The sequence below is a fragment of the Convolutriloba macropyga genome, unplaced genomic scaffold, assembly GCF_964194025.1.
Source record: "Convolutriloba macropyga unplaced genomic scaffold, txConMacr16.3 SCAFFOLD_1197, whole genome shotgun sequence".
NCBI lineage: Eukaryota > Metazoa > Xenacoelomorpha > Acoela > Convolutidae > Convolutriloba > Convolutriloba macropyga.
The window spans coordinates 41,909-60,000 of NW_027450978.1; the positions used below are offsets into that span (position 1 = coordinate 41,909).

At 33.2% G+C, this 18,092-nt stretch overlaps 1 protein-coding gene across 1 annotated transcript in view; it reads right to left on the reverse strand.

Annotated features, from left to right (window-relative positions):
- Positions 1 to 17,162, reverse strand: part of LOC142356317 (angiotensin-converting enzyme-related protein-like) — a gene marked incomplete at its 3' end in the record, with an annotated part of 58,577 nt that extends 41,415 nt beyond the window's left edge. The window contains exons 1-3 of the mRNA XM_075408250.1: positions 16,986 to 17,162; positions 14,992 to 15,132; positions 12,827 to 13,004 (exon numbers count right to left, since the gene is read on the reverse strand). Coding sequence (XP_075264365.1) covers positions 12,827 to 13,004; positions 14,992 to 15,132; positions 16,986 to 17,162 — 496 coding nt within the window. The remainder of the gene's footprint in view (positions 1 to 12,826; positions 13,005 to 14,991; positions 15,133 to 16,985) is intronic.
- Positions 17,163 to 18,092: the final 930 nt, after the last annotated feature.

The window sequence follows — 18,092 nt, forward strand, 5'->3', positions numbered from 1 at the left end:
TTACTTTCAATAATAGTAAAATACAGAATGATGTCCTAAGTAAAGAAATGATTATGGGAAAGGGTATGAAATTTTTATCAAATATTGGTGGAATTATAGGCACAGGTTTAATTATATTTAATTATAATTATTCCAATTCAATATCAAGAAATGCTGGAACTGTAGCAATGGGAGCAAGCACAATGTTGAGTAAATTAAATTCATTAGTTAATGTTGGATATGGAGAAGAGTTGGAAGGTGAAACACGAAGCAGTTTGGTAAACCATGAACAAAGTTCGTATACTGATCTGCGAAGCAGGTTCCATGATCAGTGTAACTGTGATTTCGTCAATGAAGAGATGGGAATTTTGAATAGAAAGGGAGGAAGGTTTTTAAACAAACTATGGGAAATAATGAAGAATTTAGAGAAAAGATTAAAAATTTTGTTAAAGATAAAAAAGAATTAGACCTTGATTTGGTCTTAGATAAGAGATGTAAAACTAATACACTCAATACTTTAGGAAATAAATACTTAGCAGAGTGTATCACATCTAAAGATAATACTAAAGATTTAATTGAAATCATGGCTAAATATTATTCTACAGCCTAGCTAATTTTATAATTTCACCTACTATAAATGCTTTTACAATGTTTAGAGTGTAACTATAAATGTGGAAACATTGCTGTTTTAAAATATCATTATGAATCATTTCATAAAGATAAAACTGATAAATGTATGTGTGGTAATATAATATTAAGTGGTATTTGTGCTAATGATTTTTCCCCATGGGGTTGTTCTTTAAAAAATGAATCTAGTTCTAGTTCTAATTCTAATTCTAATTCTAGTTCTAACCCTAGTTCTAATTCTAATTCTAATTCTAATTCTAATTCTATTTCTACTTCTAACCCTAGTTCTAGTTCTAACCCTAATTCTAACTCTAGTTCTAACCCTAATTCTATTTCTAACCCTAGTTCTAGTTCTAGTTCTAACCCCAATTCTAGCTCTAGTTCTGGTTCTGATTCTATCTATGACTATAACTCTAACTCAGATCCTAACCCCAACCCTAACCCTAACCTTAACCTTATCCCTAACCCTGACCCAGCTCAGAAGTAATAACTAGATGTTGTAATAAGTGTAATTATATAAAACCACTAAATAATTTTGATTAGGGTAAGTATACATGTAGAAGTTGTACTTTAGCTTAAGTTAATTGTCCATATTGTACTTCTGTTGTGAGATATGATGGGATACGGGCTCATGTAAAGAAACAACATCCAGATATAGAATTGACTAGAGGATTTAGTAGAAATTTAACTGATCGGTGTAACCGCTTCGCGGATAAAACAATTAATCCTAGTTGGCAAAGTCCTAGAGCTGTAAGTCCTTTAGTTATTAACCAAACAGAGGATCTGCGAATTTGCAAAACAACTCCGTTGAGCAGTTTCACTGATAGTTGTTCATGTAAATACTAACATTTTGTATCATTTCTTATTAATAATGGAATAAATATAGAAAAAATAAAAGAAAATATAAATTTATTGAAAAGTATAGATAATTTGAAATTAAAAGTATAAAAAAATAAAAAATACCAAAAAAGATGGAATCACTCTTTAAGAGCGAAAAAGAGCGATCTTTTCTATTGGGGATCACTCCGAATAAGAGTGAATCACTCTTTTAGAGTGAAATATAAATTTTGCTTTGATTTTTTGATTTTTTGTTTATTTCTTTGATTTTAATTGATTTTTTATTGAATTTAGAGCTAATATATAGTAGTGGATAAAACAAGGGTTTCAACAAACAGTAAAATTTGGCCCGATTCGACATGCGCGAGTAGCGTTAGGAGAAAGGGACAAATTTTACTGGTGGTTGAATCCCTTGTTTTATCCACTACTATCTTGCTGAGGTAATTTTGTTTCCAGAGAAATACGGTAACCCAACGGAGTTGTTATACTCTATCTTACTGAATAGTTTAGGATTCGCGTTGCGAATACTTTGTCTCAAGAATGTGTTAGGAATTGCTGAGCGAATACACAGCTAACTACAATTATGTCATCCAGAAAACAGTATGTGTTAGTCAGCCCAACCAATGTGTAATCCATTGCCTTTTGAAACTCGGCCGGCATATCCGTAAGGCCATAAAATCCCGTTTTAAAACGATACGTACCTGTTGCTTCGCCGCAAATGATATTAAAATTACAATGACGTGCGGTATCCGGATGCAGCTTTAGTTGACTATAGGCATATTTTAGATCGATCGTTGAAAAATAGACATTATCTCCCAGATTTGAATTATCAATATGTTGTGAAATTGAATCGATAAGACTATCTATATTTGGCATTTGATACTTGTTTTTGTGGATCGCTTTATTTAATATTTTCGAATCAAGAGCTAATTTTACAGATTTGTCCTTTTTGACCGTAATTACAATGGGAGAAATGAAGTTTTTATCCGAACATTCTTGTAGTTTTTCAATGTGTCCTTGTTCAGAAAGTTTCTTTAGCTCAGCGGATACTTTGTCTAATATGTTTATAGGAACACGGCGGCCTTTTTGGTGTGATGGAGTATAATGTTTGTGGAATTTTGAACGAACTGTCTGTACTTTGGACTTACCAATTCTGGAGATTAGGTCAGGATAACCAATAGCAATCTGTTTTTTGATTGGGCAATATTCTTGATCTATCTGATTGATTGTTATATGATTATTTGATTGATGTATTGAGAGTCCAAGAGCTGGAAACAAATCTCTACCCAATAGAGAACGATGTTCATCCGCCACTACTTGAATTTCTATTGGATTTGCGTACCAATTGCTGCTTTGAATTGAAGTTTGGAGAATGCCCACCGTATGAATAGGCTCGTTTGAAAATGTTTTCAATTGTTTAGGATTCGCTTCGCGTATCCACTTCGATTTCGAGTCATGGGAAATGATGGAGTTCGCCAAGGATTCATTTATTATTGTGCATACACTGCCCGAATCCACCAAAACATTTGCTGATGTATTGCCGAAAATTACAGGAAGATTGATTGCGTCGACCGAAGTTGTGGAATCTGTTGAAGATACTACTGCTACACAATTATCTTCATCTGAAGAATAGTTTGACTCCAAATCTGGATCAAAATTGGCCGAAATTTGATTGACATCTTCATTTTGATCATCTTTTTCTACGTTATTGACCCGCGGCTTAGGTTTTGGGTACGAATTGGGATCTTTAGGTTTGCGACAAACCTTTGCGAAGTGGTTTTCAATACCACAGTTATTGCATCTTTTTTCCTGAGCGGGACATTTATTACGGTGGTCAGAGGTCCAACTAGATCCACAGAAATGACAGGTTGTAGGCTTTTTCCGTGCTGTTGTATTCATATTGGAGAAAGGGGTAGCATTCGCGATGCGCATCCGTTGTACTTGGTTAACAGTTGAATGTGACTCGGTTTTACTTGCATTCATTTTTAGTTGGTTGAGCGTACCCATCTCGAAATTAATTGCTATTGCCAATGCTTTTTCCGGGTCTACTGTTTCTTTAAGAAGCTCCTTTTGAATGTCTTCATTTTGCATATTCGCGATAAAGACGTCCCGGATGATAGTCTCTCCTTTATCTCCTAGATCACAGTTTTCCGAAAGTTATTTGAGATGTCCATAGAACTTCTCAGCGGTTCTCCCTTTTGCTGTTTTCGTGTGAGGAAGAGATATCTATCGAAGGTTATATTATGGATCCGATTGAAAGTTGTATTTAGAACATCCCAAAGATCCTTCGTTGAGATTGTTTCGAGACTGACGGTCGAATTCTTTGAGTTGAATACGCGCCGCCCTTCCATGCCTAAGCTCAAGTACATCAAAGAAGATGCTTTCCGATCACATAACTTCCACGGTTTGTCACCGCAAAGTATGCCGACTGCTATAACACGTTGACATTGATTTTTCCACGCTGTTTTTGCCTGCTCATTGCGGGTACGTCGATCTCGCTCTGATTGTGCCGTCGGGTTGTCAACTGCGTCCTCATATGCTGGTTCAGGAGGTAAGAGAACATGTTCTGGAGGGTCCACCAAGAGGAGGTCTACTTCAATTCCTTCTCGGGCGAGGATTGCGAGTTTCAATTGTATTCTCCAAAACTCCCAGCGAATTGGGGGTTCTAGTGTCGCCTTTTCCCAAAAGGGTTGAATTCCAAGTGGGGATTTGCCGCTGTCCTCTGTCGCTGACTGCGCCATGTTATACTCTATCTTATTGAATAGTTTAGGATTCGGGTTGCGAATACTTTGTCTCAAGAATGTGTTAGGAATTGCTGAGCTAATACACAACTAGTTGTGTATTACGAATTCTGATTATTGGAAACGCGGTGCGAATCCGCTGCTAAGTTTAACTCAGAAATATGAAGAGCGTTTGCAGAGTAACTTGAATTCAGACTGACTAAATGAAATTATGATTACTTATAATAAACTAGCATGAATAAAATATGAAATAAGTTAGTAGACTAACGGGGATATTAATATGGGTGAATGAATAGAAGTCATAACTTTTAGTTATAAAAACACATGATATAATTATAGATATAGAGGATAAATAATTTAGTACACATAAATGTTTCGATATATATTTAGGTATCCGTACGTATCACAGGAGTCTAGAACTATGATAAACCTTTGGTAAGCAAAACCCATTCAAATCACTTCCATTGTAAGTAGGTTGCTCAAGGTTGCTTTTCTGATGAGTCATTGTTTCGTGTTATACTCCCATCTTTTTATTTGAAGGTGCTCTGAAAATGTTCTATGCTGCTTATCCAGGCTACACTGAGTCCGTGACCAAGTCACTTGCGTCTTAAATTAGGCAGTAGTTTGATTTTTAGGAATTCGATCTTGAATTTAGCTTTGCGTTTTAGAGGCTAATGTTTTTAATCGTTTTCGCTTAAATCAACAAATTACACCGTGACACCTCTAACCCGAACAACAAAAAGCAGAAAAATAAAAAAATATAATCGAGTTTCTGAATTCTCGGATTCTATGGTATCATCGATCTTATACATAAGCATGTTTTGATATCAACGGTTTCTGAATGCAAAAAATGACAGAATGTTCGTTTTTTTACAAATAAGAGATCATTTGATCTTAGTAATAATAGCATTGATGAAAACAATAATAATAAAATTAACACAAAAAAAGTACTCAGAATTTTAGAAGGAATAATTATAATAAAAATAATAATAATAATAATAATAATAATAATAATAATAATAACAATAATAATAATAATAATAATAATAATAATAATAATAATAATAATAATAATAATAATAATAAAAATAATAATAATAATAATAATAATAATAATAATAACAATAATAATGATAATAGTAATAATAATAATAATAATAATAATAATAATAATAATAATAATAATAATAATAATAATAATAATAATAATAATAATAATAATAATAATAATAATAATAATAACAATAATAATAATAATAATAATAATAATAATAATAATAAAAATAATAACAATAATAATAATAATAATAATAATAATAATAATAATAACAATAATAATGATAATAGTAATAATAATAATAATAATAATAATAATAATAATAATAATAATAATAATAATAATAATAACAATAATAATAATAATAATAATGATAATAATAATAATAATAAAAATAATAATAATAATAATAATAATAATAATAATAATAATAACAATAATAATGATAATAGTAATAATAATAATAATAATAATAATAATAATAATAATAATAATAATAATAATAATAATAATAATAATAACAATAATAATAATTATTATTATTATTATTATTATTATTATTATTATTATTATAATAATAATAATAATAATAATAATAATAATAATATCATAATAATAATAAAAGTAATATTAATAATAAAAATATTAAGATTAATAATAATAATAATAATAATAATAATAATAATAATAATAAAAATGTTATAATAATCACAATAACAATAAAAAACGCGGCATTTCACTGTAGTGTAAATTTGTTATTCGTTTATCCTCACCAATCAATACTGTTGCTTCTCTTGCCTTCAAGAAGACGTTAGTTATATCGCTGCATTGTTGTTTTTTTGCACACATGGAGACCAGTTTCAAAAGCTGGAAGTTAAGTTGATCGAAAACTGTAGCAGTTTTTTGTGATCTAGTGCGTCTTTTTCAGTCGTTTTTGAACGCGGAACTTTTGATAACTCTAGCGACGTTGAATGGGATGAAAATGTTGTTTTCTCCATAAACGTGTAGGTTATCTTGCATATTGATAATGCAATAATCGTGTCTACTAACTAATATCTGCTAAGTAATCTAAATAGTTTGTTATCCAGTGTGTTTCGCTCCAACACAAGACAACCTTCCAGACTGTGTAAATTTACTTAAAATTTACCCGTCCCGGGTCGAGTTTTTGACAAAAAATAATGTGAGATTAGCGGTGAATAGCGGTGAAAAAAAACTTTTTTCACCGCAAAGCTCCCGCATCTTTTAGCGTTGAATGCGCTGAAAGCGGTGAATTTTTGTAAGAATTGCGTTGAATTTTGCGGTGAAAAATTTTTTTTCACCGCATTCACCGGAATTCTTACAAAAAAGAAACTGCCGTACAAGGGTTCGAACCTCTACCTCATGCGTGTCACCAACTTCGTAATCCACTGCGGCATCTGTAACTTACTTAATTGATATTTCCTGTGAATATAAGATAAGCTTTGAAATTAGCGCTCTGAAATTATTTGTAAGATTTGCAATTTTAGCGGTTAAAAATTTTTTTTCACCGCAGTCTGCTGGTAGCGGTGAAAAAATTTTTTTTCACCACATTCTGCTGGTAGCGGCGAAAAAATTTTTTTCACCGCATCCTGCTTGCAGCGGTGAAAAATTTTCTTTCACCGCTTAAGCGCTGAAAAAATAATATTCACCGCTTAAAAGTTTTTTTTCACCGCATTCATCGCATTGAACGCAAATCTTACACTTTTACTCAAATTCACCGCAAATCTTACACCTTTTAGCGATTTTAAGCGGTGACACCTCGACCCGGGGTGTTATTAGAAGAGTTTCTAATTCTCCATCAAAAATTGGCCTTATTTTGTTTTTGTTAATGTTTGTATTTATTATAAAATATAATCTCATTACTAATTATGGCTAGCATTACACAAACAAGAAAAAAATCTACCTTTAATAGTTAGTTTGTAAAACACTAAGATCGTCTGTGGTTTCACCAAAGAAACACTGGATTTCACGAATGACGTCACCTGTTTCATTTGTTTCTCTTTTTTTAATTAAACATGCAAAATATTCTGATTGTAACCCTGAATGATTGTAATGAATTAATCACCGTATCAGAATTGTTTTTAATATGGTAATCTTAAAATTATGGTAACTCGTTCTCATTATAAAAAATGGGAGTTGAAGGCTCCTATTTGTCTATTAAGGGGTACTTTTTTGTATTCAATGAGCAAAAACTCAGTTAAAAATTTGTGTAAAAATTATGTAAAAATTTTTATTGAAGAAGGCAATTTGTTTATGACAGATTTGTTACTCCACTACGTTTTTGTTCCATTTTAATAACAATTTGAATTGTTCTCCTCTTCTGTATAGCGTTTTGGCTACTAGTGAACATTTTAAAGTTTTTGGATGTTTCCAAGTGACTTATATCTGTTTGTAGCTTCGTTCAGCTAACCTTTGAGATAAACAATTTGGATGTCAGGATACAGTTCTTAATGAGAAAATGCATGGAGTGGTCTTATTTTAGTCAAAAATATCAAATATTTATTCCCCAATTAATTTGCCTTCATATGTGGTTTAAGTTTTCCGCTGTAAGAGTTTGAAGAAATATTTTACTGATGTAGAGCTTAGAGAGTAAAAAAGACTTGAAAACAACAACTCTTACTTTTAAAGGAAACTGATTTTTTACAAGTTACAAAGAACGAATTGCATTAGCCATTTTGCTTAAAACTGATTTCGAGTGATTTTTAAAGTTTTGATTTGAATCAATTTGTACTCAAAGATAACGACATATTTGATCTGATTTGATAAGTTCATCTTTAAAAGTAAACTCCGGATCCGAATTGGTATGATTTGTAAAGAGTAACGTCTGTAAAGAACAACTCTGTACTTTCGACACTTAATAGGAGTGGATTCTCTGTCAGGTAATGGTCTGTTTGTTCTGTTAATCTTTCAATTATTAACTGAATATTTTTGTTATGTTCAAATTTTCAACTTTGCATGTTGTACTAGTTCCAACCACAAATTGAACAATATTATTTTCTCTTTCCAGTTTATCAGAAAATTTTTGACTTGTAACAGAAAAGTATAAAGTCCTAGTACAGTTTCTAGAGGAATACCATGATTAATAGTTATTTTATCTGATAAGTCAGTATTCATTTTTGTGCATTGTAATTGATTCGTAAGAAAGATTTGAGAATTAAAATTGTTGATTGAGGTAAAGTAAAATTTTCTTGAAATTTTCTCGTGAAATTGAATTGAAAGCTTTCTGCAAGATAAAAGATTACATCAACTTGTCGTGATTTTCTTCCACAGCAAAGCACAGCATCAGTAGACAACTTTCTAGATTAGAAGCCGAATTCTTTTTCGTTCAAGAGCGCATATTTTTCAAAGATATTCTAGCAAGTAACTAAGTAAAGGTCTTTCAAAAACTCTTGCAACAGTTGGTGTTACGCAACTCGGACGATAAATAGTTAAAACAGAAATATCACTTTTTTTTCAAAATTTGATTTGATGTGTGCATCTTTCAGATTTATTGCAAAAAATTGTTCTTGAATACAATCTTCGAAAATAATCTGAAGATGTGTCCCAATAGCGTTTTATCCGGATTTCAATTATCAAGAAATTATGACTCCCGGCCCTGGTGCTTTGTTGTTGTCTAGATTGTCAATAACTTTATAGATTTCCCACAAAGTAAAAGGTCTAAATTTAAACTCTTGAAATTTCTGCTCTAATGTTTTGACTTTCAATGGAACTACCTGCCCTCTGTAAATGCCCATTTCGCTAAAGACTTCGTTAAAAGCGTTACAGATCAACTTTTTGTTTTTCTTTTTTTACCATTTTCATCAATTTTGGTGATATTCAGACTGTTATTTTGTCCATTTTTTCCTATTGAAATTCCATTGCTGTTTTAATTGAGTTTTAAAATTCCCTTGAGTTTTGGAATTCCTTTTAAAAAATCCTCTAAAAATTGATTTTGTGCTTCTTTTAACTTTCTATTTACAAAGTTTCAGTTCAATAAAATAGACAGGATTTGGTTTTCTAATGTACGTTCTATGTCAAGTTTTTCAGAACAAAATTGGTTGCTTTTTTACATAGATTTTAGAAAAAATTTGGATATTAGATTTTAGAAAAAAGATGCGAACCCGTTTTTGTGACTCGTCATTGATCCTTTTGCTTTTATTTTGTTGGCTTTATTGTTCTCTATTGTCTACTGATTTGACATCTAGGTATTGTTTCCAAAATCGTCGTTTTTCAACAAGGCATTTCTGTTTCATTGGCAATCATGCAACCTCTGTTTTTTTCTTGTAAAATAATTTCCACTAACAATACACAGGGCTTGCTTCCTCTATTTTGTCGAGAACAAATCTGTTTTTGCATGATGAAGATGCGTTGACATCTGGTAATTAACTCAACTAATGACTTGTAATTGTTGAAGCCTTGTTGTTGTTGCGCTGCTCTTGGTTTTACTTACTCATTAAAATCTGTAGTACTGTTCTGTTCCTTCGCGTAAACCATAATAGCCAGTCCCGTTAATCTCCCGGATTCTTATATCGCATTCAAAATAAGTAAAACTGACGTCAAAATTTGGTTTTCTTTTATATGGAACTCTTATGTATTCCCAAAGTCTTGATTTGGAAATTAGTTCTAGTGGTTCATTTTTCAAAACAAAATTGTCTGTATGGGTAGATTTCAAAATTCAATCCTCGTTAAACATGTGTTGGCCATTGTGTCCCACCAGAGACAAATTTTTGATGGAAAATTGCTCAGTAGTGAGTTGATCAATAGTAAGTTGATCAATTTTGAATTTTATTACCTAATATTCTCGATTTGGTCAGTAAGTTTTGGTTGTTAGGGTTTCAGTATCGTGGTTTCTTGACGTTTTAATTGTTGATTGGTTTAAATAAGTACTTGGTAGTGAAGGAACTGCTCTTCTTTTTTCAGTCTGAAGATGGCAGAGTAAGCTAACCCAGTTTGAGGTCCCAGACGGAAAGTGCCCATGTCCATACATTCGTGCGTTCATGATCAGACTTTCGTGCGTTCATGATCAGACTTTCGTGCGTTCATGTCCAGAGTTTTTTATTCCACTAGACTATTCGTGCGTTCATGATCAGACTTTCGTGCGTTCATGATCAGACTTTCGTGCGTTCATGTCCAGAGTTTTTTATTCCACTAGACTATTCGTGCGTTCATGATCAGACTTTCGTGCGTTCATGTCCAGAGTTTTTTTTATTCCATTAGACTATTCGTGCGTTCATGATCAGACTTTCGTGCGTTCATGTCCAGAGTTTTTTTATTCCACTAGACTATTCGTGCGTTCATGATCAGACTTTCGTGCGTTCATGTCCAGAGTTTTTTTATTCCACTAGACTATTCGTGCGTTCATGATCAGACTTTCGTGCGTTCATCAGACCTTTCCTGCGTTCATGTCCAGAGTTTTTTTATTCCACCAGACATTCGTGCGTTCATGTCCAGACTTTTGTGCGTTCACCAGACTATTCGTGCGTTTATGTCCAGACTTTCGTGCGTTTTGTATAAATAGTAAGACCTAATTTTTTTTGAACTCTCAATTTTAATTTTTTGATTTACAATCAAATGTTTTTTGGACCTGTTGATATTTAAATCAACGTAACTGTGGCAAATGATTTCCCTTTAACCTCTCTCTCAACTAGATTGAGAAAAAGAGTTGTATCTTATAACTGTCCGGAATTCTTTAACACAGAAAATTTTATAAGAGCTCAAATCGTCTTCCGATTAGACCCTTTCAAAACAACAAGGCGTCACATTGGTTTGAACTGTCTGGTCAGGTTCCCATTTGAACGAAAAATGGGTTTATCGTAGCATATGAAAATAAAAAATTTTCTTTGATTTTTCCTTCTTCCCAGGAGTTACTTAAGTTTCAAGTTATGTGAATATGAGTTTACTTCGGTTTTTTCTTAAAAAGTGATAAAATTGTTAATCAAAATCTGATAGTTTTTTGTTCAAAGCTGAAAGAGAGTTGCTAGGTGCCTGAACTAACTTCTTTGGCTGAAATTTTTGAAAATTATGATTTTTTCACCAAAATAGGCGCTATATATGATGCTTTAGAAACCCAGTGACCACCAGATATGCCCACAGTTCCCAAATTGACCGGTAGTGAAGACATGAAAAACAACTGAGACGGTCTTTGTTTACCTAAATGAGGGCTATTTTTTAAACTCGGGTGGGTAAGAAAATTTTCTTAAACGAAAAGTTTCGACGTTTTTCTCAAGTTTATATCAGTATTTGTAGCGTATGCATCATTATTTTTGATGTATTAAAATACAATTTTTCCAATTTTTACTTGGAACAGTTGCGTTTTCAACAGCCGTTGAGAAATATCAATGCCAGTGTTGGTCTCTGTGCCGCTTTTTGCCACGAAATAGTGTTCAGATTTTATTTTGGCTCCGTCTTTTTTTAAATCCTTTTGCTCTTTTGGCCCATTTATAGACAATTTTAATTCCTTTAGGAAATTTGAAATAATGAGAAGTCCAAGTTGAATTGAATTGAGATCAAATGAAAACACAATGTGATTTTTAGTGTAATATTCGATTTTTATGGCTTTGAAAAAAGGTTTCCTTAAATTTTAACGAATTATTAAATTTCTCCAATGTTCATAATTTGTTTTATATTCTTTTAATTCTGTTGTAGCTCAATGGTGTATATCGTTATCTAAAGAGTTGCTAAGGAAATTATCTTATGCGTTCAATTGATATCAAATGCTTTTCAGCTTATTTAACCATCTTTTTCGATAATTAATTATTTTAGATGTTACGACTTTCTGTCAGATTCACTGACATTAGGAGAAGTATTTGGTTTTTAAAAGATTTTATCGAATGCTTTAAACAAAAATTTGGTTTATACAAGACGAGTTTTGACCTGATAGTGGGACTTAACAATGAAAAAAATGAACTGGACTGTAATAGGCGCTAATTTTTTTTTAAATGCCTTTGCTTTTGTCGTTTGTTGATGTTAATACAGACTTCAAATTAACGCTCAATTATCGGCAGATCAAATTTAAACACAAATTTTCAGTGAGTACATATTATATATGCAGCGAAGAGCATGGAGAGGGTGCTTTTTTGCTTTCAACACTATTTTTGCGTAAAATTGTTTGACAAATTTTCACCTCTTTCAGTAATAGTTGTTTTTACTTTTTATTACCTTATTCTCAATAGCGGCAGTTCCAGTTGGGTTCCTATGCAACTAAAGTTAATTTTATTGGTTTTTTGTTTGAATAATTAGGATTGTAATGAAAATTTAAACATTTTTGTTAAAAAAAGGTCGACGGTTTTTTAGTTTAGAAACAGTTTATCTTTTTTCTGTCACCTTGTAGCTTATTTTTTGCAAAAATGATAAGTCGCATGTTCATTGCAGTTCACTAGAATGCAGACATCTTTGGTATTTCATCTTTAAAATAATGATTTTTTGGCTCTGATACTACGAGTATTCATAAATTGATAATTTTTTTAAAAATTTTTGTTCATTTTCTCTTTTTGAGGTTCATTATTGCTATCTTCAAAAACAATCTGGGTCTGAAAACAATCTAACAGACGTTGTGTTCAAGGCTGGTTAATAGAAAAGCAGTTCTCACCCTTGTTCATGTAGCCGAACAGATCCGTTTGATAAGTCAGATTTGTGAAGTTGACGGTGACCGACATGTTGACCTTTGCAGATCGGTAAGTACCGAGGAATTGTTTCTCCAAGTCCTTCACTCGTTTTCTGTCTCCTTCATCATTTACTATGATGGAAGTGTCAGCTTTCAGTTTAACCTAAAAATTCAGATGCACGGCCTTTTGCGAAAATAAAGGTTGAAAAATTAACTTTTCTTGAACAACTTCTTCGTCCTTTTGTAAAAAGCCCAACTGCTTGTTGTTATGTTTTGCTATTTTCAGGACCAAATTCCAAGTCAAAACCCGTACTCGGCAAGCCTAAATGCTATTCGTTCTTTATTCGTTTTCCAGTAACGAGCAACTCTAATTACAAGTCTTTAGAAGTCTCTAGAAGTCTTCCATGATTTTTGCAAGGAATCGGATTTAAATTAACAATTAATAGCCAAGTGCGTGGGTTAGACTTCAAATTCTTGGCCAAAGTTTGAGCTTGAACGTGACAATTTTGGCCAAGACTTGCATCGCACTGCGACTTTCATCACTATCTCAAAATGAGGTTGCTTGTCGGCATTCCATCTTATGTATTTTTCTTCTTTCCGAAATTGACATTGAAAACTTCAAAAGATTCCAGTTTTACAATTGCTTTTTGCTGATGTCCTTGGCCACCTAGTTTATTGCATGTCACGCAGATTCTTTGATATGCTTTTTTGTTTTCTTTGTTTTTGTTCTGGATGAGGTGACTTTCTCATTCAAGGTCAGGTGAAGTGGCGTGAGAATAAGTTGAAAAGATCTGCTTACTCTGTTTACGTAAATAGACCCTATCGAACTTTTATAAGGTTTCAGTATACGGTAGTATATTTTGGCTCACTTCATAAAAGAACGCCCCACTAGCTTAAAAAAATTCTTTTTGATTTAGCAAAATTTGAATATGAAAAAAGTAAATTTGACACAGAATCCAATTATAGCCCAATATGAAAGTAATTCTCTCCTAGTTACGATTTGCTTAGTTTCTAAGTACAATTAGGTTGTATATCGTCTATAACGCCATTATTACTCGTTTCTGATTGGTTAACCAAGTAAAGTGATTCATGTCAGTATTTACACATTAAATGGCAAATAACTGGACAATATGTTTTCTTTTCTGACAGTTTAGTTGATGATACGTACGAATCACTCAATATCTCAAATTATAGGGATCAGATCGCGAATAATCAAGTAATGAATTATATAATTAGCTCATAACGAAATTTAACAATATCTAGATAAAATGTGAAAAATGCAATTTTGCGCTATATAAGTTGTATCAGTCAAACTTGTGGGTACGATACAATTATGTTCATTGAGATCATAGATGGCTTATGGATTACTGTAGCCGTGTAAACATTTGTTTTTTCGTTTTTTGTGTTTGTTTTTTTTAAGTTTTCTCAAATTTTAATTTCAGTAAGCCTGATATTTCATTCTCTAATCTCATGCTGATGTTCAGTAGTGGAGCCAAAACAAAGCAGTTCCAATCTTCTCACGTTTCCCGCTGTTTAGTTATATTGGAGAAAGTATCACACTAAAAATCGCGGAGCCATCTGAAAATTGGAACGAATGTCATAACAAATGCTATGTTAAGTTTGTTTTTCAATATTTTCAACGGTTATTTTTTTCAGCCATTTTTGAAGTGGTGTTGAAATGTACGCATAAGATATTTATCAATTATTGGTGGGATATAGCAAATTACTGTTGGAAAAATGGGGGCTTGTTGCCATTACAGAAGCTAGTTTGGAAACATATTTCTCTGAAGCAAATAATTTTCGTGACTATTTGGATTATTTGATACCCAAAATAATCCATATTTCAGATATTCAGTTATTCTTTACAGTTATTCCTCTTCTTACCTGAATTCCAGATCAATAGAATTATAAGGATAAGAATTTCACAAGAATCGGAACATTTTTTTCCAGTGATGTATGATTTCATTTGTTTGGTTCTTTTCTCCTTCAGCTCCAGTGCTTTTTACGCCTCCCCCAAAAAAATGCTATTTATGTGTTGTTCAATGGCACGCTTTTGTGTAAAATTTAGCACGTGCGCCGGGGGGTGGGGGTTAAAAGTTGGGGGTGGGGGAAGGGTCAGAATAGACAAGGTTTGTGAGGTTAAAAAATACCTTTCTTTGGGTTACAGGGTCCAGTCTGTCGTAGCAATATCGTTTGGTAAGTACGAACACCATTTCGAAGTATTCTATTTTCTCTTCTGTGATGTTTTTGAACAGTGACTGTTCAGTGGTTTCCTCTTCCCCACTCATTTCCTATACAGAAAACAATTCACAGTTTTGTCAATCTTTCCAAACACTTTTACTTCATAAAGCATTGAAATCGTACCCTCTGATCTAACATTATCACCGTTTTTTGGTTACAATGTCCTTTTTATTTTCGATAAACTTGGTGAATCAAAATTCTTTTGTTTTTCTTTGCATTCACGATGATTGTTGTCATTGAGTCAACAGTTACACAGGTTGATTGAAATTTCATATATTCTAAAATTGGTCAAAAACACCCTGGGCTCTCGGAATACCTTGGGAAAAATATTATAAAAGCATATAAAAATGGAATTCGTAGAAAATAAAAAGAAAGTTTTGGAATGGTTGGAAATTTTGGTCGGAAGGGAAAAGAATTAAGAAAGCAGGTCAAATCTTTCTGTGAAGACCTGGGATTTCCCAGGTTGAGGGTCCATACGGAAGCAATAATGGCCAGACCGAAGATGAACATACGAGGCGGGCGTCGTGGGTTCAAAATTTTCATAGTCTGGAAACATCGGAAATCGCACAAAAGTCTGGAAATAAATTCACGAAAGTCCGGTGAACTCACAAAAATCCGGTGAACGCACAAAAATCCGCTGATTCGAGTTTATGTTATCTGATCAGATCACATGAACAAACTAAAATATGATAAGATAAATCGTATGACAACAAAGCACAAAGCTCACTCTCAATTTTGCGTGATATTCTTTATTCTCAAGTTTCGGGCATTTTGGATTTTTTAGGGAAAAGAATTCTTAGTAATGTAAAGTGACAAAACCAATCCAGCTTATTTGAAAAGAGAACAAAATACGTAGTTTGTAGTTGACCCAAAGATTGCTTCCAAGAAATACTACACGAATTTCAATAACAGATAAGTTTGAAAAATTTCTAAGGGTTGAGTTATGAATTTTCCACGGCTGAATTAGAACTTTTTAATCTAAGTGAAAAAATGAACTTCTCAATATTGAGACAACAAGAAATTGTTTTTTACCGAAGGATTACGACATTTAAAGCAGAGATCCGATCACTAAAAAGATCACCAAAACAATTATATGGATTTGTGAGAATGAAAAGCACAAAAACATCCCGTATATAGACCCAATTGAAAATGAGAGAAACCATTACAGATGAAGTTAATCGTTGCATAAAGATTTATTGTGTGTGCAAAAGTCTGGCCAAATATGGCTAGCTCATTGGAAATTCAAAGAAATAGTTCTATTTCCAAAATTAAGATTAGGTTAAATTTCCAATTACATTTAAAACACCCCCACATAGACATGAACTGATTGCGTAGAGTCCGCTTCAATCAAATGTGTTCCCAAAGATCCCAACTTGGAGACGTTAATCTTTCCGTAAATTTGTGTGCGGGCATCTTGGCAGTGATACCCTACCAAATAAAATTTTTCCCATCTGCCATACGGTCTCAGGTGTAGTTTACTTGAGATGTGTTTTAGCCCCTGGAAAAATTTTAGCCCCTGTTGAGAAGTAATTGCGCGCAAGCCCGGGTTTGGTTAAAACTTGATACCAATGAGATTGTGCACACCAACTTTGTGTTCTTCTATATAAAGTTAATTTCCTCCAGATGTTTTCAAAGTTTGTGCTGTAAAAACAATCAAATGCGGCTTCCTTTCTAACATCCAAAAAGCTGCTGCACCGAAGTCCTTGAGCTGGAATTAGCAGCCTGTCCTCGATTTTTTGTTGTTTACATCTGCAGATCAGTGTGCGTCACTTTTCTCACTATATTACAATTAGCCTTCTTAGTGAAGTTAAGTTTCAAACTTTTCACTGCAAAAGTTTCGAAAGTTTTACTGCAAATGCCAATTAGCGGGTGCATTGTTGGTGTGTCTAAACAGTAAACTTACTGTGAACGTGGTATCTGGCCTCCTCTGTTTTGCCAGATAAAGGGTTGATCCCACAAACAATCTGTAGATCTTCAGAATTACTTCTTTCTCTCCATTCTGTGGTAATGGATTTTTCAAGTTCAAGTAATTCCGCGCTGTTGAAAATTCCCAGTGATGTAATTGATACCACTCAGGCATGGCCCTTCAGAAGTTGTTCTGGTGGACAAAGATTTTGTCTCTCCTCCCTTGTGATTCGGAGGCCTATAAACCAGTGAAGTCTGCATCTGTCTTCCATGTAAAAAGTATTTTCCAGAATCTTCTTGGTTTCCCCTATTCATTTTATGTTTCGAGTCGTCAAAATGACGTGTCAACCTATTTCTTGAAACTGTGGTCATCTGGTTCCTCTCTTGCAGAAGCAAACTGTGATTATCTTTATTGCTCCTGATGAATGTGAATCCGTGTATTTTTAGAAATTCCCCCAGTTCATAATAGAAAAAACAATTTGCAATTTGAAACCATCAATTGAAATTTTAAAGATGCATTAGAATTTTTCCCCTTGCACTCTTCGCGACTAAAACTGACGAGGCGGTCCCTGCTTTAATTTGTCTTTAAAGGGTGGAGCGAGAGCAAGAAACCCTTTTAATATCAAAATGATTTCACGACTTATTGTCTCGGAGGGTACTGATCTTATCAATCGTTCCCTGGTGCCATTGTTTCTACTCAAACGTTTGCTTGGCCTTCAAAAATTATCTTGGTTTTTATTGTCAACTCGGTCACAAGACGAAATTTTTGAATTTGTGCATTAAAAAGCGAAAACTATCTCTGTGGTCAGCTGTCTGGGCTCAGCTCTGTCGGCAAAAGGGCGTCTGCATCCCTCTCCGCAAAAAATTTTAACTCTCGTTAATTTTTCATTGTAATATTTTCTTCGTCCGGTGCGTCATTCAACATATACTCCTCATCTATCTGTCATCAATGTTTTTTGTTGATCAGTGTGTCTATGCTATCATCGCCATGCCCTTCGACATTGATTGCAATAGATGTGCCCTTTCTGGCTTTCAAACCAACTTTCTGATGACCATAGCCAGGTTTCCAGGCTTTGAAATCTTCTGTATCGTCTTCTATATGGTC